The 27,924-nt window shown below is 37.0% G+C and overlaps 1 protein-coding gene across 2 annotated transcripts in view; it reads left to right on the forward strand.

Annotated features, from left to right (window-relative positions):
• The window catches only part of DDC (dopa decarboxylase), a 116,948-nt gene that overhangs the window by 26,270 nt on the left and 62,754 nt on the right, over window positions 1-27,924 (forward strand). For both annotated transcript variants that reach the window (XM_056804840.1, XM_007500403.3), the window contains exons 2-6: window positions 3,738-3,969; window positions 10,788-10,901; window positions 12,395-12,514; window positions 18,805-18,939; window positions 27,180-27,323. In XM_056804840.1, coding sequence (XP_056660818.1) covers window positions 3,769-3,969; window positions 10,788-10,901; window positions 12,395-12,514; window positions 18,805-18,939; window positions 27,180-27,323 — 714 coding nt within the window. In that variant the 5' untranslated portion in view covers window positions 3,738-3,768. The remainder of the gene's footprint in view (window positions 1-3,737; window positions 3,970-10,787; window positions 10,902-12,394; window positions 12,515-18,804; window positions 18,940-27,179; window positions 27,324-27,924) is intronic.

The following is a 27,924-nucleotide window of genomic DNA, read 5'->3' on the forward strand; positions in this document are numbered from 1 at the left end:
TTAGACTTAGTCATTATAGGATTTTTTGCCAGACTTTGCAGCTATGTTTTAAGGACTTAATCTCTCTTTTAAAAAAAAAACTATTCTTGGGAAGGGATAATAGGTGGAACAGATTAATTAAAAAGAAAGGAAAGAAAGAAAAATAACAAAGAAAAGTAAACATGTTATTGTATAATTTTTCTCCTAGTTTTGATTATTTTACTCTCTAACAGTTCATATAAATCTCCCAAAATTTCTCTGAAACCACCCCTTTCAACATTTTTATGGCACAATAATATTCAGTTCATTCCTAGACCATAATTTGTTCCACCATTCTCCAACCGATAGGCATCCCTTAACTTTCATTTCTTTGGCAGTGTAAAAAGAGCTACTATAAGTATTTTTGTGAATGTTGGTCCTTTTCCTATTTCTCTGATTTCTTTGGATCATAGGTCTAGTAGAAGAAAATAGCATGCATATTTTTAGTACTTTTTGCAGAGAGTTCCAAATTGCTTTCTAGAATATCTGAGCCAATTCAGAGCAACCCCTCTAACATTTGTCATTTTCCTTTTTAGTCATCTTTACTAACTTCATGGATGTGAGGTAAAACCTTAGAATTACCTAAAAAATCACTTGGTAAATCATGAAAATGCTACAGATGTCAACTATCAAAATAATAATGTGCTCTAGAATTTGGTAATTATTACCATAATAGTAGCTGATACATATATAACAATTTAAGAAATGTTGAAAAATTAAAATCAAGAATGACCTAAATAATGACTTGTGTTTTATTTGTAATCTCCTCTATCAAATCCATTCAAAGGTCACAGCATCAAGACCTCAAAAGTCCATCCTGTTTAAAAATGATTTCATATGACTCGGTTCAGATATAGGAATAGGTAGTAGTAAATGCTCAGGAGACAATGGATGGGGATGCTTCCAGTCATCTCTCTCCCTTCATGATGCTTCTTCCTTATCTACCACTTTTCTTGTTCCCTAATAGCCACATGTCTACAGATGTCCTACACCACGCATTTTGGCCATTCTATCTTACTAATTTTTTACATGTGTAGCATCATAATATTGGGCTAACAAGTATTATTAGTCCCATTTTATATAGGAGAAAACCGAGGCTCATAGAAGTTAAGTGGCTTAGCCAGAGTTATTCAACCAATAGATGTGTGAGGTAAGATTCCACCCCAGGTGGTCATTCCAAGTCTTGAAGGTTCCATTACAGAATTAGAAATGTGAAAGAGATGCATTAGAAACTTTCAAGTAAAAGAGAAAAGCCACCTGGAACTGTCAGAAATTTTAGGCTTGATTATCACATTTAGTTTAAATCAAGGCTTCTTTACTTGAGGCTAACAGATCTTCAAGTGTCCCACAGTTACATTTCAGGGGATCTGTATTACTTGGTGGGGAAAATTACATCATTATTCCAATATTATTGGTTTCCTATGAATCCTAAGTATTTTATTTTGTGCATTTAAAAAATTATTCACTAATAGGATCTATAAGCTTCACCAGACACTGACCAAGAGGTCTATGACACACAAAAAACTGGTTAGAGGAGCCCCTGGTTTAAATGATGGTCTTAGGCAGACATAGCTAGAAAGTGCATATAGAATATTGACTGCAGTAGCCTTCAGTAGCATTTATTTAAACAGCAGAATTACATTTCTATTTCTAACAGTCCTGATCAAATTATGAAAAGCAATCACTCCTTAAAGGGCCTGGGCAATGTAACCAATAGCACTTATCTTGGTTTACATCTGTTCGTCAATATTTGCCCAGCTTGGGGGCTCAAAGCATCAAACGCTACATAATGAATGCAAGATCTGCTGTGTGTTTGCACTTCAAGCTCTATAAAGGGTTAGTGGGGTGTGATCTGCAGAAAAGAAGATGATTTGAAAAGAAAAATATAGAATCTTCTTTTAGCTTGACTAGTAGGGTTTCATTTCTCGAGCAAATTGGCAGAGACAGCTGGCTTGTTGCAGTAGTATTTCAGAATAGCAGGGTATTTGTTAGTCTTTCCTTCTCTAGAAATGGTTGCATTGCCTTTTATTCATTTTTGTTTGCTTATTTGAGTATATACTATATCCCTCAAAAGAATATAAGCTCCTTGAAGTCTGAGATTATTTGGGGGAGCGGGGCTGGATCTGCAGGACCTAGGACAGTGCCTGGCATGGAAAGGGGAAGGGAATAACCATTTATATCACCCTACCTGTCAGTCACAGTGCTAAGCACTTTACATATCATATAATCATTTTTATTCAGTACTATTATTAATTAATTTGGGGTATAATTAATTTAAATTGTCATATGATTTTACATAATATGTATGCCTTTTGATTCAGATATGCCACTATCAGACCTATATCACCCAAAGAAATAAAAGAAAAAAGGGGTAAATATATTATATACAAAAATATTTCTATCCATTTTTTTCATGGTAGCCCCAAACTGGGAGCCAACAGTATCCTCCCATTGGAGAATGACTAACAAAGTGCTATGTGAATACAACAGAAAATTATTGTTCTATTATATATGATGAAATATTCTGTTTCAGAGGAAGTGATGCAGATTGAGTTGAGCAGAATAATTATCTAGTAACAATTCATTATAAAGTAAAACAACTTTGAAAAACTTTCAAACTCTCTCTGATCGTTGCAGTGATAAACCATATTAAGTAGCCAATAAACAAATAAGTAGAGCATTTTGGACAACTGATCATTGAATTATTGAAATGAGCCATGTTATTTTCATGTCTTTACCATATATCAGTCAGAATGAGTGGTCCTAATGGAAATATATAGAAGAAACATTCTCATGCCCTTTTAAAAAGTGGAAGCAGTCAAGACTCAAAAAACTAAATAACTTGCTCTTGTTTGCTTTGTAAGTTAACAAGAGAACTTAGGCTAGCATAATAGGATCTACTTGCTTCTTAAGAATTTGACATCTGGGGGCAGCTGGGTAGCTCAGTGAATTAAGAGCCAGGCCTAGAGATGGGAGGTCCTAGGTTCAAATCTAGCCTCAGATACTTCCCAGCTGTGTGACCGTGGGCAAGTCACTTGACCCCCATTGCCTAGCTCTTACCACTCTTCTGCCTTGGAATCAATATGGTTCCAAGACAGAAGTTAAGGGTTAAAAAAAAAAAAGAATTTTACCTCTGAAAAGACAAAGAAAAGGGGGTGGGAAGGGAAAAGAGTTAAAATATACCCCAATATCTACTAGGTGTGGTGTTTTAATTGTTTTTCAAGCTCCAACAACTCTGTTCCACAAATCTTCTGGTCAGAAGATTTCTGGATCAAGAATCAAAACATACAATGCAGCATGATTATATTAGTATTTTATCTTCACACTCTTGCTCTTCACAGTCAGAAATGTGCTCTAAGCTCAGAGTTCCAGGTGGCCCCAGTGGGACTGAGTATTCAGTCCAACTTTTATTAACTTGTTTTGAGATTTTTCTACTTTTGGAAATGGCCGTGTTATTTTTTAAATTAATAAAGAAAGCCAGCATAGTTCAGAATGAGGAGTGATGCAACTTAGGCTCAGATCTGAGTTAGAATCCTAGTTTGGACTCTTCAGAGTTGTGTGTGCCTCTCTGGGTTCCAGTTTCTCTATCTATTACATTAGTGTAATAATATTTGTACCACTAACCTCACAAGATTATAAAGTGTTTTGTTAGACCCCAAAGTGCTACACAAATGTGCTACACACATAAATTGTTTGTTTGTTTTTTAATCTCTGATTAGGATTGACGCTGACATTGGAACTACCATCACCATGAATGTTGCTGAATTCCGAAAGAGAGGAAAAGAAATGGTGGATTATGTGGCAGACTACATGGAGGGAATTCATAGACGTCAGGTTTATCCAGATGTGGAGCCAGGCTATCTGAGGCCCCTGATTCCCGACTCTGCACCCCAGGAACCAGAAACATTTGAAAACATCATGAAGGATATTGAGCAGATAATCATGCCAGGGGTAATGACTACATTCTGGAAAGTTTTTTAAAAGCCAGATCAATAAAACTTGGGTCCTGAAACATGCCAGCACTGTGATTTTAAAAATTCAATTCAATTGCTTACTACCTTTTAAGTACTTACTAGGTCCTAGGAGAGATGTAGTTTTGGTGTAATAGAGGAAAGGTAAACTAGTCAGTCAGTCTGGGTTCAAGTCTCTCTCACACATACTCACTATGTAACTGTGGGCAAGTCACTTAATGGCTCAGTGTCCCAGCTAACTTTGTTTTTGTTTTGTTTTGTTTTTTTATTTCTATTTCTTCAAACATGTTCTCTGCTTTGCTGGATTGTTCTCCTTCTTTCCCTCCATTTCTTAGAATCTAAAGCTTCCTTCAAGGCTCAGCTCAAGGGATACCTTCTATAAGAAGTCTTTCCTGATCCCCAAAGGTTTTCGTGATCTCCCTACTATACCCCTCCACCAAATTATTTTTACATATTTTTAATTCACTGGTCTTAATGCATTGATTTCCTCACAGTAGAATGTAAGATCCCTGAAATCAGAGGGGTTTGCCTCTTACCTATATAACATATATATATGCATATATATATATATATATAGTGTCAGACATTTATTAGATGCTTAACAAATATTACAAAATTGAATTGAATCAGCAGTTCCTCTATAATTTATAATCTTAGAGAGCTGCCTAGGGACAAGGATAGGTAATATGACTTACTTATGGCTAGACAACCAATATGCAAGAGATATTTGAATTAAGTCTTCCTAACTCCAAGGTTAGTCATCTATCCAAACATGTCATGTTGTTGTCTCATAATTTATGTCCACCAACAAACATTTATACGTGTAATTGTGTATATTTAAATGTGGTATATATGCTGATTGATTTTGTGGGTGAAAAAAATAGAGCAAAGAGGGGAGAAATGATTGATAACAGTAAAATGTGTGACGTTGGATGGAACTCAATCTTTGGGTTCAACTTCTTCATTTGTAAAATGATAGGCTGAATAAAAAATCTGTAATGTTCCTTCCAGGTCTATGGGCTATGATCTTGGGAATGACAAAGAATAGGGAAAGTTAATTGACTAAAGCTAATGAGAGCTAGTTTCACCTTTGTGGTGAGGAAGAATCAGTATTAACATAAAAGGAACCTATCCAATTATCTGATACCACTTGGAAATAAGAAGTGAGGATCCACTTCCCTCCCTTGCTATATTTCTTCAGGATAGATTCATTTTTTTAAAATTGATGAGTAATGCATTAAAGACGTTGTTTGCTCATGAAAAATAGGCAAGAAGAAAAGGAAGGAAAAATGTGCCTATAAGAATATGAGATCTAGAAAGGAACAGAGTTCTGTTTTCTGGAAACTCTTTGAGTAACTCTATTTCTAGCCCAATATAGTAACATTTAAATCTAGAATTGTACATGAAGTAATTTTGATCTATCAAATAGTTTAAAGAATATAAGTTAATTACCTTAGTTTGTTCATCCATTTAGATTAACTTGATTTATGCAATTCTCTATAATTCTTTGATTTCTTAATACTGGGTATCCTTTTTAGGCATAGTTTGGACTGGGTGACCACTGAGGTACTTTCCAACTCTGAAATGTTGGGATTCTGTGATTTTTATAATGTTTATATAAAGTTTAGTGTACTAGGAGGCAGAAGACCTGGGTCCTTCATAGTTTTGGTTCTTCTGTAAACTAGCTGTGCGACTTGGGGCAAGTCGTCTTACCAGTCTGTTTCCTTATTTATAAGTGAGAAGGTTGTATTCAATGATTTCATAGGTCTCATCTAGAGTAAATGACTCTTTTGTGATTGTGACTTTTATCAATCAAATCATGCCAAACAGTCTGATTTGTTTCTGGGTGCTTATATTCATGCTAGCCAACTAACAAGCAAAAATTAATTTATGATTCTGGCACTTTATACATGACAGCAAAACTGTCTGAGAAATCCATTAGCTATTTGGTCAACTACCAGGCATTATAGTAGTTCCAGTAGACATAAAATAGGTGGGATGCCAACCCTGTCCTTAAGAAACTTACATTCCACTTAATATTTGACTTTAAATAACTGGTTTTATTGACTATTTTAACTAAATTTAATACAATGTCTTCGGAGAAATGTGAGTATATAGCAGCTGTTAGCAAGTTTATTCTCCATACAGTAGATTCATTTCAGATAAATGTGCCTCCTAAATGCCATTTAAGAATTAGAAGCCATATGTATGTCGTACTCTATAAAGTACTTATTTTTCATTTTAAATTCTGAACATAACAAATATAAATTGAGTGCTTTATACAAATTGCTTTTCTCACAACAACCCTGGAAGATGATTAGTAAAATTATTATGATTTTCATTTTATAGTTGAGAAAAATAAACCTAAGATAAATTAGGCAACTTGTCTAACATTTTAAATTTAGTAAGTATCTAGTTCAAATCAGTTCCAATGCCTTCATTTAACAGATGAAGAAATTAAGGTCCTGAGATTTTGAATGATTTACTTGCTGACTATCCCTGACATAACACTGGGCTGTTATGGAATTTAGGTAATGCATCATCAGACTGGTCTTCAATGGAAAGGCTAGTTCTAGAGCCCAGATATTCAAACGCTCAGGTCAATGCTCTCTTCATTACAGCAAAGATCAAATCAGATCTGTCTTCTTTGGAGGGAAGAAATCTTCCAGTTTCTTTTTTTCTAAAAATATATTTACCCTTGACATTTTTGCTCTGAGATGAGCATGTTATGAGTGTTTTCTTCAAGAGCTTATGTACATAGATTAAGCTTCTTAGCAATGAAACCTATTCTGGGGAAAGTATGTGGTTAGACATCGAAAAGGAAGGGGAATGAGCAAGACAAAGCTTTTTTATTTTTTATATGGTTGGATTAAATCTTCACATGCTTGGCTGTTTGAAACAAACTCTGAACATTAGTAATTTTAATATTTTTAGTGTAGTTGGCAGCTCTATTAATACCACTGTGAGTGATGCATCAAAAGCCAGGACAATGGCTAGTTCCTTAACTTCCAGGCTTTCCCCTCATTTCTCTGTCCAAGTGCTGATTCCCTTTCTACTCCCTGATCCGAGCCTTCTCATTCCTCTCTCCTACCAATCCTCCACTCAGCTGACAAAGTGATTTTCTGAAGTGCAAGTGTGACCACATCCTCCCCCTATTCAATAAACTCTAGTGGCTCCCCATTACCCCATGCTCAAACAAAAAAATCTGAATTGAAATTTAAAATCTGTCAAAACCTGACCACTTCCAGTCTTCTAATACTTTGCTCCAATGTACACAATGATCAATGAGCCAGTGAAACTAGCCTCTTTGTGATCCCTCAGCTGTGACACTCTATTTCTCATCTCTGTACCTTTGCCCCTAGTTGTCCTTCATCCCTGGATGACGTCCTCAGTCCTACCTAACTTCTAACTCTTAGTTTCCTTGGCTTCCTTCAAGAGTCAACTCAAATATCAGTTTCTGCAGGAAGCCTTTTTCAGACTCCCCGGCTGCTAATGTCTTCCTCTCTTATGTTGTCTTCCATCCACTTTGTCTATACTATCTTGAATGTATCTGGTTATCTATGCCATACCTCTCCCATTCCAAGTAAGTTCTTGGAGGGCAAGGAATGTTTTCCCTTCTTTGTATTCCCAGCATCAGAAAAAATTTCTGACACATAGTAAATGCTTAAAATATTTGACCATTTCCCTCCTAGGGTAACTCAGTTTTAATTGTCAACAATTAATTTTGTCAAATGAGTTTCCTTCCCCAGAAGTATTTATACCACATGGCATTTTGGTTTGAAAACTGGGTTTGAGTTTCAACATTTCCATTTCTGACCTGCGTAACCTTGGGCAATCGTTAAATCAATTTTTGCAATTCCCCCCAATGAAGAACTTAGAAGGTATGAGCTCTAATGTCTCTGCCAGTTCCATATACTATAATCCTAACAGTTACTGCTTTATGCTGCTTTTCCTTTCCAAGTATATCTCTTGTTTCTTCAATTAAACTTAAGATCCTTGAGGGCAGGGACTATGTCTTATTTATCTTTTGAATTCCCTGTGGTGCCTTATAAAGAGCAAAGAGACAATAAATGTAATTTGGTGGATTCTATAAGATCACTTGGGTGATTTAGCATAATCTATTTCCACTAGTATAAAAACAATCCAATATTCATGTCAACCAAAGCTGTTTTTAGTGTTTTCTTCCTTTAAGTTCTATGTGTATATGTGAATATATGAAGAATCTGTGATTTTAGTAGCCTAGTGATCAAATGGTGGCAGAATGCAACCTGTCTGTGATAAAACTTAGGGAGTTACTTGAGGTCCAAGGAGGTTAGGTGACTTGCTCAGGGTCACAGAGCTGTCAGAGGTGGGATTTGAACCAGTCTTTTCTGACTCAAAGTCCAATATTCTCTCCACTGATACCTCCCTTTCCCCTCTGCTCTCTCTGTGCTTAGCAAATTCACAAAACAAGCATTTTCATATACATTATAGATCAGAAGAGGATTTTACATGAAACTGCCAGCCTTTATTGTGTACAGTTTGTTTTTCTTTGGGGGATATTCAAAATTCAACATGTAATATTAAAAACTGTAATTACTTTCTGTTCTAACTTCCGTTCTCATCTCTTTGGAAGGGGGAGGGAGAGGAAAGCCTCTCCCTTTTCCCAATCTGTTTGGGACATCACTGTTCAATAATCTGGCTCCTTATCAACTCTTATCAGAACAGTCTCCTGCTCAAAACGGTTTTTGGTGACATTATTACCTAATTGGAGAAAGTCCAAATCCTTTCCTAAGCCTAACATTCAAGAGCCTTCATAATCTGGCACACTTTTTCAGGCTTGTCATCTCTAACTCCCCACCATGTCCTGTATTCTTTGGCCATCCTTTATTACTCACTCTCTCAAATGCAATCTGTCTCAATGAAGAGTACTAGATTTGAAAAAAGGACTTGAGTTCAAATCTGGCATCTCAAATTTACTACCTCTGGAACATTGGGCAAGTTATTTAAACTCTCTGGACCTCAGTGTTACCATCTATAAAGTGAGGAAGCTGGACTAGTTGGCATTCAAAGAATTCAAGTTTAGTTCTTATGGCTGTAGACCTTATGTCATGTTGCGTCTCTGAAAGAAATAACACCCGCACTTGGGTCTTTGGCTTACTATAGTAACTTTTAATTGTTTTATGCAATATTTGCCTCTCTGGGACCTCCCCTGACCCTTCAAATCATCTTACAATCTGATTAATTTTCCTAAGATTAGGAATATCTGATTGGGACACTCTATTATTAAAAAAAATCTTCAGTGGATGATGTAGGCTAGCAAAAGTCCAAACATTGAAAGAATATATATTTAGAGTTGGAAGGACCTTCTAAAGCATCTAGTCCAACTTTCTCATTTTACAGATTAGAAGCAGAGGAGCAATTACATTAAAGAAACTCATCTCAGACCTCAGAGTTTGCAAATGTCTGAGGCAGAATTTGAATCCAGGTCTTCTTGACTATAAATCCACCATTCCAGGCTGTCTCCTTACTATTCCAGCTCTCCTAATTCCAAATGGTTTGTGCTAAATGCAGTAAGTGTTGAGTTGAAGAGAGAGAAAAATTACTTCCAGTTAGCAAAAAACCCAGGGAAGACATTACAGAAGGAATGAGCACAGGTGGTCAAAGGATGCTTAGGGAGATTGAGTCGATCCATTTAACTAGAATGCAGGGAATGCAGTATGAGATAAAGTTAGAAAAGAAGGTCTTTCTGGGGTGCTTAGCTCTGAATGCCAGGCTAACGAGTGTGGACTTTATTAGGTAGGCATTGGGAGGTTATTAATGGATTTTGAGCAAAGTAATGAGACATCCAAACTATAGCTTGGGAAGATTAATCTCCTGGCACTCTACAAGACTGGCTGAAAGTCATTTAGTACAGGTTTTGTTTATAAAATATATGTAGAATTCCCAAGTAAATTATCTCAGAAGGCATCCATTTCCCACAGGTAGTAGAAACCCTAAACTCAGATTTTAGGGAAGAGGTCGAAGACCCAATTCAGATGCCACCTTTCAGGAGCTCTTCCCTTCTTCACTCCAGTTGTCAATTCCTCTCTGTCCCTGAGATCACTTTCTGCTTCTCTCGCATGTGAGTTCTATTATTTATCTCTGAAAATGTTACATCCCCAGAACGTGAACTCTTCTTGGTTTTTCGAATCCCCAGTGTTTAGCAGTGCCTAGAACACTATAGGGTCCTGATCTAGGATCAGCAAATGATGTATTGGAGAGAATAAACTACAACTGAAGACACAAGTAAAGAGGCTTCTTGGGTGATCTGGGAGGAAAATGCTAGAGAGCCCAAGCCAGGGGCTTTAAAAGTGCTCTAAGTGATAATACAAAAGACATGATGGTAACAACAATAAGAATGTCACATATATTCTCTCACTTAATCTTTACAATATCCCTGTAAGGATCCCCATTTTACAAATAATGTAACTGAGGTTGAAAGGAGTTAAATAATCTGCCCAAGATTATACAACTAAACTGATCCAAGTAAAAAGCAAATCTGGCTTAATGTTTCTCTGGGTTGGTCTGATTTCTTTTTTTTTTTTTTAACTCTTATCTTCCATTTTGGAATCAATACTGTGTTTTGCTTCCAAGGCAAAAGAGTGGTAAGGGTTAGGCAATGGGGGTTAAGTGACTTGCCCAGGGTCACACAGCTGGGAAGTATCTGAGATCAGATTTGAAACCAGGAACTCCCATCTCTAGACCTGGCTCTCAATCCACTTAGCTACCTAGCTACCCTCCTGATTTCTTTTTAATGGCTCTTTTCTTCCCTTCCAGGTAACCCACTGGCACAGCCCCTACTTCTTTGCCTATTTCCCCACAGCCAGTTCATATCCAGCCATGTTGGCCGACATGCTGTCAGGTGCCATAGGCTGCATTGGCTTTTCCTGGGTAAGTACATTTCTGAGAAATAAATGACTACCTGAGCTTTGTGGAATGTGGTCCCTCAGTCCCAGAGAGAGGTCTCTGGGTGTTTTCTTCTAACCATGCATTAAAAAAGTGATAAGAACTTCAGAGTTTGTCTTCCTTGAGTAGACTCTGGATTCTCACCCTATCACTGTGCTCAAGCTCTGTGTCATGGGATTGCAAAATCACATGGAAGAGGGGCTCTTAATCTGGGGTCCGGAGACCCCGTACTTTTGAATAGATTTGAGGAAGTCTGAATTTGGATAGGAAAAATATCACATCTTTATCTCAATAGAGTTCATTTCCTTTCTGGAATGGTATTTCAGTATTTAAAAACATTATTTTGATAAGAAATCCATTGGTTTCACAGATTGACAAAGGGTAACATGATACAAAAAAAAAAAAAAGACTAAGAACCCCTGTCTTAAGACCCAGTCTTTTTTCTTACTTTTTTTAAACCTTTACCTTCCATCTTAGACTCAATACTGTGAATTGCTCCCAAGACAGAAGAGCAATAAGGACTAGGCAATGGAGGTTAAGTGACTTGCCCAGGAACACACAGCTAAGAAGTGTTTGTGAACAGGACCTCTCATCTCTGAGGTCCACTGAGTCTCCTAGTTGCTCTCACCACCATCTTCCTACTTCTGTAAATCTTCAATGAGACTCAAGAGCCTATCCAACTTAGAGTGAACTGGATTCTATAGTACTTGGCTGGATGGGGAACCAAAAAAACCCCAACCCCACTTATGTTCAGTCTGTGGTGGATGATTATTACTAGTAAGAGGCATCAGGAAGACTTCATGAACAAGCGACATTTCATTTGGACTTTGAAGGATGGGAAGTAGGTCAGCTGGGCCAGGAGAGAAAGGAAGGATATTTTAGGCAAAAAGTGAGCAAATGTGTGGAAGAAGGAAAATATAGGGTATATTTAGGGAACAGAAAATAGTTAAATTTGACTGCAAATGGAGTGAGAAGGGCAATTTAACATAAGGCTGGAAAGGAAAAGCAACAGTTATTGAATGCCAGGCAAAGGCTTCAATCATTTTTGCCCTCTGGATATTTATTAGTAGGAAGGAAGATTTATGGGGAATGAAAGTTTATTTAGGTGTGGTTCTTTCCTTAGGCAGAAACCTGCAATTTCATTTGGATCCTTTCAGTAACTAGGAAACCAAGCAAAATGGCTAATCAGACAAGCTTCTTTCTCATTCCTCTTCCTGTATAAATTCTTTCTTCCTCTTTCCATATGAAGTCTTTGGACAGAAGGGTAGAGCATCAGATTATTTCCTAGTTAAATAGTCTCACATATAGAATAATGAGGAAAGCAAGATAAGCAATTGATTTCTTTCCCTCTTTTAAAAATTTAAACAACACTTCAATGAGGAAAAAAGAGGGATATAAAGTACTGAGCATTGTTCATCACAAATTTACACCAGTCTTACTGGATTTTTGGTTAATGCTTTCCCCTCTTATCCTAATAGATTGCAAGTCCTGCTTGCACAGAGCTCGAGACAGTGATGTTGGATTGGCTGGGGAAGATGATCAATCTGCCAGAAGCATTTTTAGCTGGAAGAGATGGAGAAGGAGGAGGAGTGATTCAGGTATGGTGAAGGTGGGATAGATACCTTAACAGTCTGGTTGCATGATCCTATTCTAAATCCTTGATTTTTATTGGTGGGGACAAAAAGGCACTAGTTTTCTGGGACATTGCTCCTTTTTTTCTAGAAAATCAATAAAAACCAATAAGGTATATAAGTGTAACACCTAAATATGCTGTCACTCATATACAAGATTGGATCATCATAAGGACAGGGACCTTTGAGCTGTTTCTCAGGTAATGAGAAGTGTTGTCCTAGAATCACTGGACTCAACTGAATGATCTCTTTTTCCAATCAATAAATATAAACATAATAAATATTGAAATAATAGCAATACAAATCTTGGGGGTAGCCAGGTGGCACAGTATATAGGTGCAGGAAGACCTGAGTTCAAATATGGCATCAAATACTAACCATATGATCCTGGGAAAGTCACTTCACCCTTTTGCCTCAGTTTCTTCATCTGTAAAATGAGCTGGAAAAGAAAATGGAAAACCATTCCCGAGTTGTTGTTTTTTGCCAAGACAACCTCAAAAAGCAGTCACAAAGTCAGACATGACTAAAAAAGACTCAACAACAAGAACAACAACAAAATGCCTGTAATTTGTAGCTTTCACAGCTATTGTCAGATTATACTAAGAGAGGTCAAGTGGCCTATAGTCACCATTAGAAAGTGTCAGAGGAAAAAAAAAAAGAAAGTGTCAGAGGCAGGATTCAAATCTAAGGTTCTCTTACCTGCAATTTCAATGTAATTTCACTATACCACACTACTCTTTCTAATCATCTAATCTTACCCCATTTTATAGATAAGGTAACTGAGATCAAAAGAGACTAAATGCTTTACCTAGTTCAAACCTAGATCCATGAGTCTAAATGTTGGGTTCTTCCCAATGTACTCTGAGTCCTGAATCCTCTGATAGCAATCTAATAGCTTCTATTCACAGTCCCCCTTACTTTAGTAAAAACTATTTTTGTTATTCTCTGGATGGTTTAAAATCAAAAGTCACATTCAGTGGAAACATTTTCCCTGTCTGGAGCAGATGAGCCAGTTTCTCCCAGGATCCTGTGAGGTTACAAATGACTCCAAGAATATGATTGACTCCTTACTTAGGGTTTCATGATCTGTATGAATTTCAATAGCCTGAACTCTCTAAGATAAAGTCAAAATTTTTAGAAGATGATTTTGCAATACTTAAAGCTCACCATTCAATTTATTTCATCTCAACCAATTTAGGGCACTGGTGCCTGGAGAGCAGAACCAGGAATAATGAATAGAAGCTGCCAAGAGGGAGATTTAAGCTTGATGGGGGGGGGGGGGGATTTTCCACCAATTAGAATTGTCCAAAAGTGGCTTCTTTGTCCAGATGGGATGCCTTGGAAGGTAGCAGATTCCCTAGCAAGGAAGGGCTTCTAGTATCATCTCTATGACTAATTGTCAGAGATGTTACGAAGAGAATTCCTCTTCAGAAACAAGTTAGATTACATGGTCTTACAGGGATCTTCCATTTCTGAAATTCTGGGCTTCTCTCATGGGAAAGGTAACTCAATCTATAATCATGATAATTTTTCTATCATCCTTGGCCAATTACTACCTAAGTAATCTTAACTAAGTAACTTAACCTCTCTGGGCTTGCTGGTAAACTTCATTTACTATCATCTACTCTGGTTTCAACTCCATAAACATCAGACTTCTCCTAGGGTAAGCTCATCACTAAAATCTCATTTTGGAGACTTAGTCAACTTTGGCACTAATACTTCCTCAGCACTCTTACTTGCCTCTCCACTCTGGAGAACTAGAAATTGGAACAATGAATTAATTATATAAATTAAAGGGTTTTTTTTATTGCTTTCTATTATTTTACTTTTGGGAAAAAAAGGCATCTAAATGGTATAGGAGATAGAGCAGTAAGCATGGAGTCAAGAAAACGAGTTCAAATGTGGTTTCAGACACTTACTAGCTGTGTGACCCTGAGCGAGTCACTTGATCTGTTGCCTCAGGTCCTCATCTGAAAAATGAGGATAATAATAGTACCTACAGAGTTATTGTGGGGACTCAATGAGATATTAATTGTAAAACGGGCAGCCTAGCCTTAATAGGTACTCCATTCCTAGCTGGTTTTTACTCAAAAGACTCAATCATTGAAGCTATAAATACATCATACACAAACCCATGAGCTTTAATAATAACACTCATTGCCACTTCCCTTACAGCCATTTACAGCCTACGAATTGTCTATTATGCCCTATTAGGAAACCCACGATTCACATCTATTTCACCAATTAATGAGAACAACCCAAACTTAATTAATCCTATTATACGATTAGCCATAGGAAGCATTTTTGCAGGGTTTTTACTAACAATTAATATTCCACCAATAACATCTATTACTATAACTATACCAAACATAATTAAATTGTCAGCCCTACTAATTACCTTAATAGACTTAACAATTGGCATAGAACTCAACTCTTTCATTAATAAACTTATAAACTCAATAAATCATACTACTAACTTCTCAAACATACTAGGGTATTTCACTTACTTTACTCATCGAATTTATCCCCTAATAAATCTATATTCAGGCCAATGCATGGCTACCATACTAATTGATCTAAACTGATATGAAAAAAACAGGATCTAAAGGACAAACTAATATCCATTCTTCAATATCATCATTACTTACTTCTACTCAAAAAGGTCTCATTAAAATATACTTTATGTCCTTTCTGATCTCAATCACATTTATTTTAATATTTGCTTCATCTATATCCACGAACAACTTCTAACACAACATAAATAGTAATAAATAAAATTCATCCTAATAAAGCTAAAGCTCATCCCCCACATCAATATAATAGAGAGACACCACTAAAATCCTGACCAATATAACTCATTACAGCAAAATCAATTAACTCAATATTAGTATCTACATAAGTATTACCAGAAATAAAGTATCATACTATTTCTACAAATAAAACAAATAATAATATACTAAAAGCCACAATATTTCCAATTCAAGTCTCAACCTTCCTTTGTAAAAAGCTAAGATTTTTTTTTTAATTATTTTTTAGATAACTTAATTTGCCATCAGCTGTTCTGCTTGGCTTCAATTCCATAATATAATGCCCCTTCACTGGGTACTCTGGTGGCATCCTTCACTCCCTTTTCAGATTCCTTTTGTGAATTGTATACCCCCAGTAGATTGTAATTTCTCTAAGGACAGGGACTATCTTCTTATTTGTTTCCCCAGTAATTAATACAATACTTGTCCTATAGTAGACATTTAACAAACCCTTAATGAATATCATTGACTATATCTCAGTTTCTTTATATAAAGTAAAGGAGTTTGATGAGATAATTTTAAGAATTCTTTCCAGCTTTAATTCCATGACCATTTGGGATCCTGTGACCTTTTTGTCAGGCTCTAAGAAAGGATCCTTCCCCTTGACATATCAGGAAAGAAAAGTTACTACTTGGAGAAACACACCCTTAAAGGCAAGGAGATATATTTTACCTGTTAATTCAGGAAGTGTCAGTTGATTAAGCCATATATCTAGTTAATAGGATATATATTCAAGGAGCTAGAAAGAAAAATAGAATTTAAACTTGACCACAACATTGTTAGTATGGCAGCACCAACTTCTCTAAATACCAATAAAGAAATTCATTGTTGTTCTCAACATTCCTTGGGGTCAGAATTCCTAGAGAAATAAATATCATTCAAAATATATGTTTAAAACATAATTTTGCATCTGAATGAGGCATAGCCTGGTGCCTCTGAAAGATTAAAGAATTTAGAATTGAGGGCTTCAGTTCAAATCTCACCTCTCTGGTTTACTACTAGTCTCATTTTGAGCTTGTGTGGTTTTACTTAATGTCATGGGTCCTTTTTCCCAATATGTAAGATTATGGGGTTGAAATAAATGACCTATAAGATTCCTTCCAGCTCAAAAATCTATGATCCTAAGAATATTTCACTTCTATGGGTTGTCAAAATGGAGAGAATAGGGAAGAGTGCTATATAAAGCTGTTATGATTAGGTTCTTATTGGGAACAATGTTGGGTACATATCGGTCTGTTGATTTTTAAGCGTGAGCTTAAAAATGGGCTTCACCCTGGGCCTGAACAGCTCTATTTTTGTCCAGTGGAATCAAGCAATTAGACTATTTGTCATCAGGAAATCTCACCCTTCCAAGCTGACAGGGCTAATTGCCTACAATTTGCAAGACCTAAAAGAAAGCGTAAGTTTGGGGATAGATAGTGGGATCCTGTGTTCTTGCATCTGATGTGACAGTTTGAGATATCGATTCCCATCCAAATGGCAATAACAGCTAGCACAAAGCAGAGTAAAGCCATAGCATTGGGGGCTGGGGAGACGATAGGCAGTCATTCCTGAGTCAAATGCCAAGCAATAATTGTGGTTTTGGACAAACAAGGTCTGGGAAAATTGGCTCTTAATTGTGTTTGAAAGCCTGCATGCGGATATGAAGCCAATTTTCTGCTGTATGTGAGGTGACACTTGAAAAACCAGAAGATAAAAGAAAATTTGAGTTCAGAGAATCAGCAGATGTGAGCATCAGATCTCACCAATATTTCCTTATGCCTCTTGAGCCCTGCTCACCATGGCAACCCTTGTTTGGTAGTAATAAAGGCAAACGTATCATTACTGATCTCTTAGCATACAGAGCAGCTTCCCTCCCGAACTCTCAAAAAAGGGTTTTCAATATTGGAGCCCCTTTTCAAACACATTTACCCATTATATTTGGATTAGTTAAAACAAACTGGATGTATTATAAGCCTTTCATTTTTGTTGCTGGGCTGTTGGAAACTTGCTTAGTGGTGTGTATGTGTGTTTTAAGTAATCTGTATTCCTTGAAGAAGGGGAATTTTCATTCAGGAAGTTGACAAAATCCAAAGGAAAAATCCATAGTGAATTGGTATAATGATCCGAAGCCATCTATCTGAATTTGTTTACGGGTTCATTGGGGAATTAGAGAAGGAAAAAGCATTTACTTACTGGAAGACTTCAAACAAAGATCTAAAATGAATAAAAATGATTCTACGATAATCTGAATGTTGAAGGACATTCATTTGGTCTTCTTATTTTTTCCTGATTATTCCATCACTTTTCCCTCTCCTTTTTTTCCTCCATTTATCATTTACTCATTCTTCAATGTTTTCTCAGCAATCTATCTTCTCATTTGTCTTTACATAGTCTTTTTCCTTCTGCTCTTTGCTTTTTGAAATTTTTTTTTTTAAGATAAAGCTGTACTGATTCCATTTTTTCTCCAACACAGCTACTGTTCAGTTGTTTCAGTCATGTCTGGCTTTTTGTGATTCCATTTGTTTGTTTGTTTGTTTTTGGCAAAGATACTGGAGTGGTTTACCATTTCCTTCTCCAGTCCATTTTTTAGAGGAGAAAAATGAGACAAACAGGGTTAAGTGATTTGCCCTGGGTCGCACAGCTACTAAGTGTCTGAGGCCACATTTGAACTCAGGAAGATGACTTCCTGACTCCAGACCCAGCACTCCACCTAGATGACTACTATAAAACACCATGGAAATGTTCCTTATGACAGAAGAAAAAATGATTCAGAAAAATGAACTGATGCAGCAGAGGTAGCATACAGCCCTGTGGCCATCTCCCCCTTCTTGAGAGCATGAATCTGTTTCAGCCCTTCCCTCCCCAACAAGATTAGTAATGCCGTTTATATTACTGTAGCTGTTGTTTTATATTGTTCTCCTTCCTTTTGGGTCTCTCATTTCCTACCAATGCTCTGTCCTATTGGAGTTTTAGACCCATGGTTGAGAGTAAACTATATCTACTTAAATATTTGGCTCCAAGTATCTCCTGTTAATTGTATTCTACCCAGAAGTAAAGGGCCAAGAAGATCTCATAAAACATAAGAGAACAATCTTGTTTGTTCATCAGATAGTCTAGTAATTTTTTCCTTTCCTGTGTCCACAAGATGACTTGTAGCTGCAGAGAAGATCCAAGAATTTTCTCATCCCTACCCCCATATACAAATTAGATTTTATTTAAAGTAGATAGGAATTGGAGTCAGGAAGGTCTGAGTTCAAATCCAACCTCAGAGACCTACTAGCTGTGTGACCATAGAAGAGTCCCTAAACCTCTCTATAATTCAGTTTCATTATCTGTAGAATAAGGGACTTAGACTTGATGGTGGCTAAGGTCTTTTCAAGCTCTGAATCTGTGTTCCTTTGATCAGATTCTAGCTTTGTCATCTTCCATTTCTAGTCTCTTCATTTAATCCTCTTTTTCTGACCACAGGGAAGTGCCAGTGAAGCCACCTTGGTGACCCTGCTAGCTGCTAGAACTAAGGTGATTCGACAACTACAGGCCAAATCTCCAGGACTGACTGAGGGAGCCATCATGGACAAGCTGGTGGCCTATGCGTCCGATCAAGTGAGTCTACCCATGTAGATTACAACCCCTGCCAATAACCCCAGCGGCTTCAATGATTGGTTCAGTGGAAGAATTAAATGATGCAAAACAAAACAAAATCCAAGATGTCTTACCTGGGGATGAGACAACTCTAATGATTGAAAAGATAACTCTAAAGTGGGAAAAGACCTTCCAGACCACTTGGTCTAACTCCCCCACTTTACAGATTAGGAAATTAAGGTTCAGATGAAGTGACTTGCTCAAGTTTGCCTAGCTGATGAGTGACAGAGCTGGACAGCTCTTTGGATGCTAAATTCAATCCTCTTTTAGTTGTCTACCATTATAGATTGGAATCATAGTCAAATTTAAATTCCTTGAGGGAGGAGACTTTTTTATTTTTGTTTTTGTATCCCCAGTGACTAGAACTATGTTGTGCACATTGTAAGCACTTAGTGAATGGTGCTGATTGATTTAAGAGAACATCTGATTAGGATTTAGAGAGTTTTAGAGGGGTTGGGTTCCAATTTCAGCTCTGTTAACTTAGTGCTGATGTCATCTTTGGTAAATTGCTCCTCTTGTCTGAGACTTCTCTTGGGAGACAGCCTAGACCAGTGATGTCAAAATCACATAGAAACAGAGGGTTGCATATTGACTTAGAAAACCATAAATGAACATTATCTATGTTGTATTATATTCATATTTATTTTGTTAAACATTTTCTTCAATTTTATTACAATCTAGTTTGGTTCCTCTGAGTTTAAGGTCAGGTCCAGCTCTAGGTCTTATGACATAGATAGCTGTACTTCCAAGAAGGAAGGAAGTCTCACTTGGTAGCTCAAAAGGTCAAATTTAAAAACCAGACAGAACCCCCTGCAGATCTTTAAGATTCTATTGGCTAGCACTTAATCTGGAATTGTAAGGCTGTGGCATATTTTATCAATGAGATGTCTGCTTTGAATTCACAATATTCAGAAATATGCTTCTATACAATGATACTTTATGATGATGATGATGATGATGATAAGAGGTAACATTCATATAAAGTTTATTATGTGCCAGGCACTGTATTATTTTCAGTTATTATCTCATTTGATTAACCCTGGGGGGTAGATATTATTAATTATACCCATTTTACAGATGAAGAAGTAGAAGCAGACATTAAGTGACTTACTTAGGGTCACACTGCTAAGAAGTGTATGAAATCAAATTTGAATTCGGGTCTTTCTGACTCCAGGTCCAGTGCTCTTTCCAAGTTTTCACCTAGCTTCCTAGAGTTAATTGACTCTAAATAGTAAGTGTTTTTATATGCAAACCACTGAGCAAGAGGAGTACTTCGAAAGATATAGTATTTAGATAATATAATATAATATGATATGATATTATTAATATAATATGACATGATATAATGTCATATAATATAATATAACATAATGTAATGTAATATAATATAATATGATATTTAGACCTAATGGAGCTTACAGTCTATTGTGGGAAAGCAATTTATACATAAACAACTCTAAAATAAATGATTACTAATAAATACATTTAAAAGGCACAACCTAAGAGCTATTGTAGATCTGAGATCAGGTCCAGGAAGGGAATGACAGGATCAGACTTTTAGTATTAGTTGAGTGATATAGACAGGACATGCACCAATCATAGTCCCCCTCAAGATAAAAAAAAAAAAAGCATAGGGACACCTAGGTGGCTCAGTGAATAAGAGAGACAGGCTTTGAGATGGGAGGCTAAGGGTTCAAATCTGGCCTCAGATATTTCCTAGCTCTGTGACTTGGGTAAGTCACTTTATCCCCATTTTCTAGCCCTTACTGCTTAGAAGCAATGCATAGTATTGATTCTAAGACAGAAGATAAGGGTTAAAAAAAAGGAGTGAACATCAACAAGCATTTATAAAGAATTGGTAAAGGATGTATGTGCTAGTTACTATGCTAAGCACTAGAGATATAAACATATTCATTTCTTAAAATATTAAAATGTTCATCAAATCCAAATTTGAAGAGTAAGACTTACAAACTAATTTTTGGTAGGCAAGTGTGACAACTCAAGTTCATATAATACTGACCTTGTTTCCAAAAAGATGAGGAAATACACATACCAGCTTATGGTCAAGTTGGGAGTTCTCTCAAAATCACAAGTTTATGAAATGTATTTCACTAAACGTGAAAGAAAAAGCAAATAGCATAGACTTCTATCCTTATTTTCTAACAATCCTAATTCCACCAAAGGGAGACTAATGACTTCACTTTTCCCCATAAATATAATTTAATTTTTCAAATATCATTTAACTGTTGCTTTCTTTAATTTAATACACTAATTTGTTTTGGTTTTGTTTTTCAAAAAAACCCTTACCTTCTATCTTAGAAGTGATACTAAGTATAAGTTCCAAGGATGGTAAGGGCTAGAAAAAAATGGGGTTAAGTGACTTGACCAGGGTCACACAAGTAGAAAGCATCTGAGAACTCTAGACCTTGTTCTCTAAACTCTGAGCCACCCAACTGTCCCTAGTAGACTAATTTGTGCAGTTCCAGTCAATCAAAAATCATTTATTGAACATTTATTATATTCTAAGCACTGAAAAAGATAAGATTGCAATGAGTCTTGCTGTCAGATATCCTATATTTCTTTCAATACTAGCAGAGTATGTTTAATATTTTTAAACAAAATAAAAAAAAATAACCTGGACACTTTTTAACTACTAAAATTCTGTCTTGAAAAGTTGTCTGCCTTTCTCTCCTTCCTTCCTTCCTTCCTTCCTTCCTTCCTTCCTTCCTTCCTTCCTTCCTTCCTTCCTTCCTTCCTTCCTTCCTTCCTTCCTTCCTTCCTTCCTTCCTTCCTTCCTTCCTTCCTTCCTTCCTTCCTTCCTTCCTTCCTTCCTTCCTTCCTTCCTTCCTTCCTTCCTTCCTTCCTTTCTTTTCTTCCTTCCTTCCTTCCTTCCTTCATTTTTCCTTCCTTTTTTCCTTCCTTCTTTCTTTCCTTCCCTCCCTCCCTCCCTCCTCCTCTGACCAAACACTAATCCCAAGACCAGAAAAGTTAACATAGATGACATGGACAAGTGGCCATTTCAAAGGACATTTTAATATTTTCCCTTAGAAAGTAATTAATAGTTTCCAGATAGATTCTATAACCCTGGTTCATTGGATAGAAAACAAATAGGAAGAGAGATTCTCTTCTTGAAGAAGGAATAACTTGTTCAGGTTCACACTATGTGGAGCCCCAGATGAGGCTCTCTTGTTCATATGTTAAAGTCCTCCCTGCTGTTTGCTGCCATGAACTGATTGGAATTGGAGAATGGCAGCACATGGTGTCTGATGAAGGTCAGAGGATTTTCCCTCTGCAAGAAAGCTTCGCCTTAAGCTGTTACTGACCTTTTAAAATCTATCTGTATGGCTTCTGACTTTCTCCTTGCTTTATACGCAATGCCTCCCAGCTCAGTAATCCTGAGATAAATCAGAGAGCTTATGTGCAAGTGGCTTAGGGGGAACCATAGCACTAGGCGTGGGTGTTGCTGTGGGAGAGAAGACCTATTGGCTTGATTTTGTCTTTCCTATAAGTTTAAGGAGAAGATGTGGGAGAAATTCAGGACTGGAGTAGGCATTTGGCACAGGATGCCTTTTGTTCATATTAGATCACATAAATAGAGATGTATTCTAGGAGCCAGAGAAAGAAAATAACTAGTTCTTTTATCTATGATCATGGAGGGGAATGATGTGTTTAGACATCAATAAAAAAATGGTACGTGTTCAGAGTAGTATTTGCATGATACACAAATCATGTGGATGACTATAAAATAATGAGAATTATTCTTTTAAAATGAACTATTGCATAAAGCCCATATTTATCTAAAACTCCCCACATATTGGGTAGAATTATGCATAAGGAATGGTAAGATTTGTAACATTTAATTGAATATGGCCAGATTATATCCCCCCAAAAGAGGCACTGTGGCATAGTATATATAAATCTGGCTTTGGAGTCAAAAAGACCTGGGTTCAAATCCCTCTTTTGACACATAATGTCTGCATGACCTTAGGGAAGTCACTTACCCTTTCAGTGTCCCAATTCTTTAAGTCTATAAATTGAACATGATGGACAACTAATGTCATATTGGATAGAGCACTGGACCTGAAGTCAATTATATTTGAGTTCAAGTCTAGTGTCAGATACTTTCTGGCTGTACAACCCTGGACAAGTCACTTAACCTCTGCTTGCCTCAATTTCCTCATGTGTAAAATGAAGGCAAGAATTTTGGTGAGGATAAAATAAGATAATATTTAAAAATTCTTTGCAAGTATTAAAGCATTCTGTAAGTGCTATATATTTTTCTCTACTTGTTCTTATTGCAGATTTGTCAGAAATTTGCTTACTAAGATTTTACTATGCCAATGAAATTACAAGTTCAGTCAAAAGAAACCAACAAATGAAAATCTTTCAAAAAAGGTGGCACCATTTTACAGGACATACATTATCAATTCAGTTGGCATTTGTGCCACGTAAAGTACTATGTTAGTGTGGGAGAGATTAGGTTTGGATCAACACCTCACACCCTACACCAAGATAAACTCAGAATGGGTGAATGACTTGAACATAAAGAAGGAAACTATAAGTAAATTAGGCAAACACAGAATAGTAGACATGTCAGACCTTTGGGAAGGGAAAGATTTTAAAACCAAGCAAGACATAGAAAGAGTCACAAAATGTAAAATAAACAATTTTGACTACATCAAATTACAAAGGTTTTGTACAAACAAAACCAATGTAACTAAAATCAGAAGGAAAGCAACAAATTGGGAAACAATTTTCATAACAAAATCCTTTGACAAAGGTCTAATTACTCAAATTTAGCTAAATCAATTGTACAACAAATCAAGCCATTCTCCAATTGACAAATGGGCAAGGGACATGAACAGGCAGTTCTCAGCCAAAGAAATCAAAACTATTAATAAGCACATGAAAAAGTATTCTACATCTCTTATAATCAGAGAGATGCAAATCAAAACAACTCTGAGGTATCACCTCACAGCTAGCAGATTGGCTAACATGACAGCTATGGAAAGTAATGAATGCTGGACGGGATGTGGCAAAGTTGGGACATTAATTCATTGCTGGTGGAGTTGTGAATTGATCTAACCATTCTAGAGGGCAATTTGGAACTATGCCCAAAGGGTGATAAAAGACTGTCTGCCCTTTGATCCAGCCATAGCACTGCTGGGTTTGTACCCCAGAGAGATAATAAGGAAAAAGACTTGTACAAGAATATTCATAGCTGCGCTCTTTGTGGTGGCAAAAAATTGGAAAATGAGGGGATGCCCTTCAATTGGGGAATGGCTGAACAAATTGTGGTATATGTTGGTGATGGAATACTATTATGCTAAAAGGAATAATAAAGTGGAGGAATCCCATGGAGCCTGGAACAACCTCCAGGAAGTGATGCAGAGCAAAAGGAACAGAGCCAGGGGAACATTGTACACAGAGACTGACACACTGTGGTGTTACAAGAGAACGTAATAGACTTCTCCATTAATGCCAATACAACGTCCCTGAACATTCTGCAGGGATCCAGGAGGAAAAAAAAAAACACTATCCACAAGCAAAGGACAAACGGTGGGAGTAAAAACACTGAAGATAAGCAACTGATGGACTACAGGGTTGGAAGGGACATGAATGAGGAGAGACTCTAAATGAACACTCTAATGCAAATACCAACAACATGGAAATGGGTTTCAATCAAGGGCACATGTGATAACCAGTGGAATCGTGTGTTGGCTAGGGGAGGGGTGTTGGGAGGGGGGAGGAAAAGAAAAGGATCTTTGTTTCCAAGGAATATTGTTTGAAAATGACCAAATAAAATAATGTTTAAATTGGAAAAAAAAATAAAGTACTATGTTAATCCCTCTGGTGTGAGCCTCCTTTCTCAAACTGTACTACCTACCTGTATTATAGTCTCCTCTCCCTCTATACTACAAGTAAATAATGCAAATATTAGAGTTTCTATTTTTAAAATGAGGAAACTGAGGTTTAGAGAAATTGAATGACTTGCTTAGGTATTAAGTGGCTAAGCTTGAACCCAGGACTTCTGATTTTGAGTCCTGGACTCATTCTAATTGGATACACTTTCTTATGAATAAGCACTGTCAGTCCAAAGTCAGATGCTTTGGGAAACAATTCCAATAATTCTGTTCATGCTCAAAGCATCCAAGAATTCTTGATCTAGAGCTGGAAATCTATCAACTTTAAGGGGAAATTTATTCATCTATTGCATATGGTTGGTTGTCTCTCGAACCGAGGAAGACGATTGTCTTTGTGCGTTTTTGTACACAAAGACACCTGTGCTTGAAGATTTAAGTGGAAAAGTTGATGCACAGAGACAGTCCCACTCTCTCGGTGTTGGAAGCCTGGGTCCAATGGCACGAAAAGTCGTTATACCTGGAGACTTCCTCAGCTGCATTGGATGGCCGTGTTGTCTTTTGTGGTCCAACATGCCCTAAGCACTCTACAGTGCTTTACTGCGTCGCCATCTCAGCCGTTGAACCTTCTTGTTGGTTTCTTCCGCCTGTTCCGCCGAAGCAGTCTTCACATGCTGGGTGAGCCAAGCCCTAGTTCACCAGGGGTTGACGTCAACCCAATGGCTACCCTCACAAGGTTTAGCCGGCCTGTCGAAGCCGTTGCCCGGGGTATGGCCTCTGCCACGTGCTAGCAGCTACTGGGAGCCACAAGTGAGGGCTGGGTGTCAGGTGAGGGTCTGAGGCTGGAGAGCTGCCCTAGGAGGGCACGACAAGCCCTCCATACCAGAGATATTACCTCTCCCTGAGCACCCCATACACATACATTGCATATGATCACTTTTAAAAAACATTTTGATAACTATTTCAACATATTATCACTATTTTTCTTAATTCTTTCTCTTTATATATATTTTTTTATTTTATACATTTGAAAACATTATTCTGAGGATCTTGACTTTGTCAGATTGCTAAAGGGGTAAATGGCACATAAAAAATTAAGGACATTTGAAGTCCAACCCCTTCATTCTATAGATCAGGAAACTGAGGTCCATGGAGGATAAATGACTTCTTCAACATCATTGATGCTAAGTGTCAGAGGCAAAGTTTGAACTCAGATCCTCTGAATCTAGCATCAGTATTTCTTCCACTCAGGCACCCCTCTTTTGAAACTGCCATTAAGACTCTTATAGGAGAATGGGCTAAGCATGATTTTGATTTTGCAAGGATGAAGAATTTCTAGCATAGACCTCTTTTCATAAACAAATTACACTGTCCATGTGATAAGTCTTAGGGCGAAATCTTTTGCATGTGGAGGTTGACTTGTTTAGGGTTCTACAACTAATAAGTATTGGAGTTAGATTTGAACCCAAGGCTTTCTGCCTCCAAGAACAGGAATCTATGAAGGCAGCATATTGGGTCTAAAACTGGTTTAGCCTTAGTAAAGGGGTCTTATAAGATTACAGTCACTTTTTGTTTTTTACCCCAGAATATTATCAAGAACATTTTCACCTGCATTTATGATCTTTATTCAATGAACATGAATCTGAGTGACTTTCAACTACTTTAAAAAATCAAATCCACTTTCTGAGGAGGAAAAGCATAATACAATGGAAATATCACAAGATCTGGGTTCCAATCACTTCAAGCGGTGCCACCCTGGGATAATACCCCCCTTTCCTGAGTGAGTTCTCAATTTCTTCAGGTATAGAATGAGGTATTTGGAATAGAAGACCTCCAGGGTTTCTTCTAGGTATACATGTCCTACAGATCTCAATCCTAGCAAAATTATCATTTTGGAAGATATTTCAAAGATTTTCATCTTTTAATTTTAATCTTCAGATTCTCAAAGGCATTTTCTTTCTTTCTTTTCTTTAAACCCTATTTGGTCAGCTCTTGCCACTCTTCTGCCTTGCAACCAATACTTATTATTGATTCCAAGGTGGAAGGTAAGGGTTTAAAATAAATAAGTGAATAAATACTTGAATATATAAGTAATTAAAAGCAATGTATAATAGGGGAAAACTCAGCACAAATGAAACATCATTGAAAATAGAGATGTTCCCAAGAGTATAGGAAGGAATAGTCCTTTTAATATTCAAAACAAATAGCATGCTTTGCAGTTGGGAACTTGGTAGAATCATGCATCTAGAGATGGACATATTCTGTTGTTAGATGTAGTCTCATCATATTTGAAAAGAGATTTGAGTTATTCTAAATCAAGTTTTAATGTTTTTATTCTAGTCCCACTCATCAGTGGAAAGGGCTGGATTAATTGGTGGTGTGAAGTTAAAAATGATACCTTCAGATGACAAATTTTCTCTGCGAGGTTCAGCCCTACAGAAGATCCTGGACGAAGACAAAGCCGCTGGCCTTATCCCGTTCTTTGTAAGTTATATTGATGTTATGCACTTTGAATTCATCAGTTATGGCCTTGAACCTTGTGGCCTTTGTGACTTATTTATTATGAGTCATTGGGTTCCTCCTGATAAAGCACTCGTTTGGAGATGCCTTGTGATGGTTTGAAGAACAATCAAAAACAAAGAATATACCAGTGTGTTATGAGTTCTGGAGGACCTACTAGATGGAAGGGTTTTAGTCATGGGCTCAATATCTGCTGTTTGAGTGCAAGCTGACTTAAGTTCATAGAAGTTCAGAGGCTGGCTGGCGCAAGTGATGGGTTTTGTTGTTTTGGGGTTTTTTGCATGACTAAAAGACAAGTTGCTCGGGATTGTGATCTCTATTGGTAGAGAGAGGGTCTGCACTGATCATAGGATTCTTATATTAGTGAATTGTAAATTATGGCACTTGAAATTAATTTGAGGTATGACTAGGGAGCAGATCCTATGAAAACACATTTGGGGGGTTTAGTGGGCTGTCAGCTCAAGAAGAGGCTACAGTGAGACACAGATGCCAAGAAATGAAAAGATCCTTGTGAGCATAGAGCTGGAAGGGGCCTCAGAGGCATGTCTAGTTCAACCTTTTCAGT

This window comes from Monodelphis domestica, chromosome 7 (genome assembly GCF_027887165.1).
Source record: "Monodelphis domestica isolate mMonDom1 chromosome 7, mMonDom1.pri, whole genome shotgun sequence".
In the NCBI taxonomy this organism is placed as follows: Eukaryota; Metazoa; Chordata; class Mammalia; order Didelphimorphia; family Didelphidae; genus Monodelphis; species Monodelphis domestica.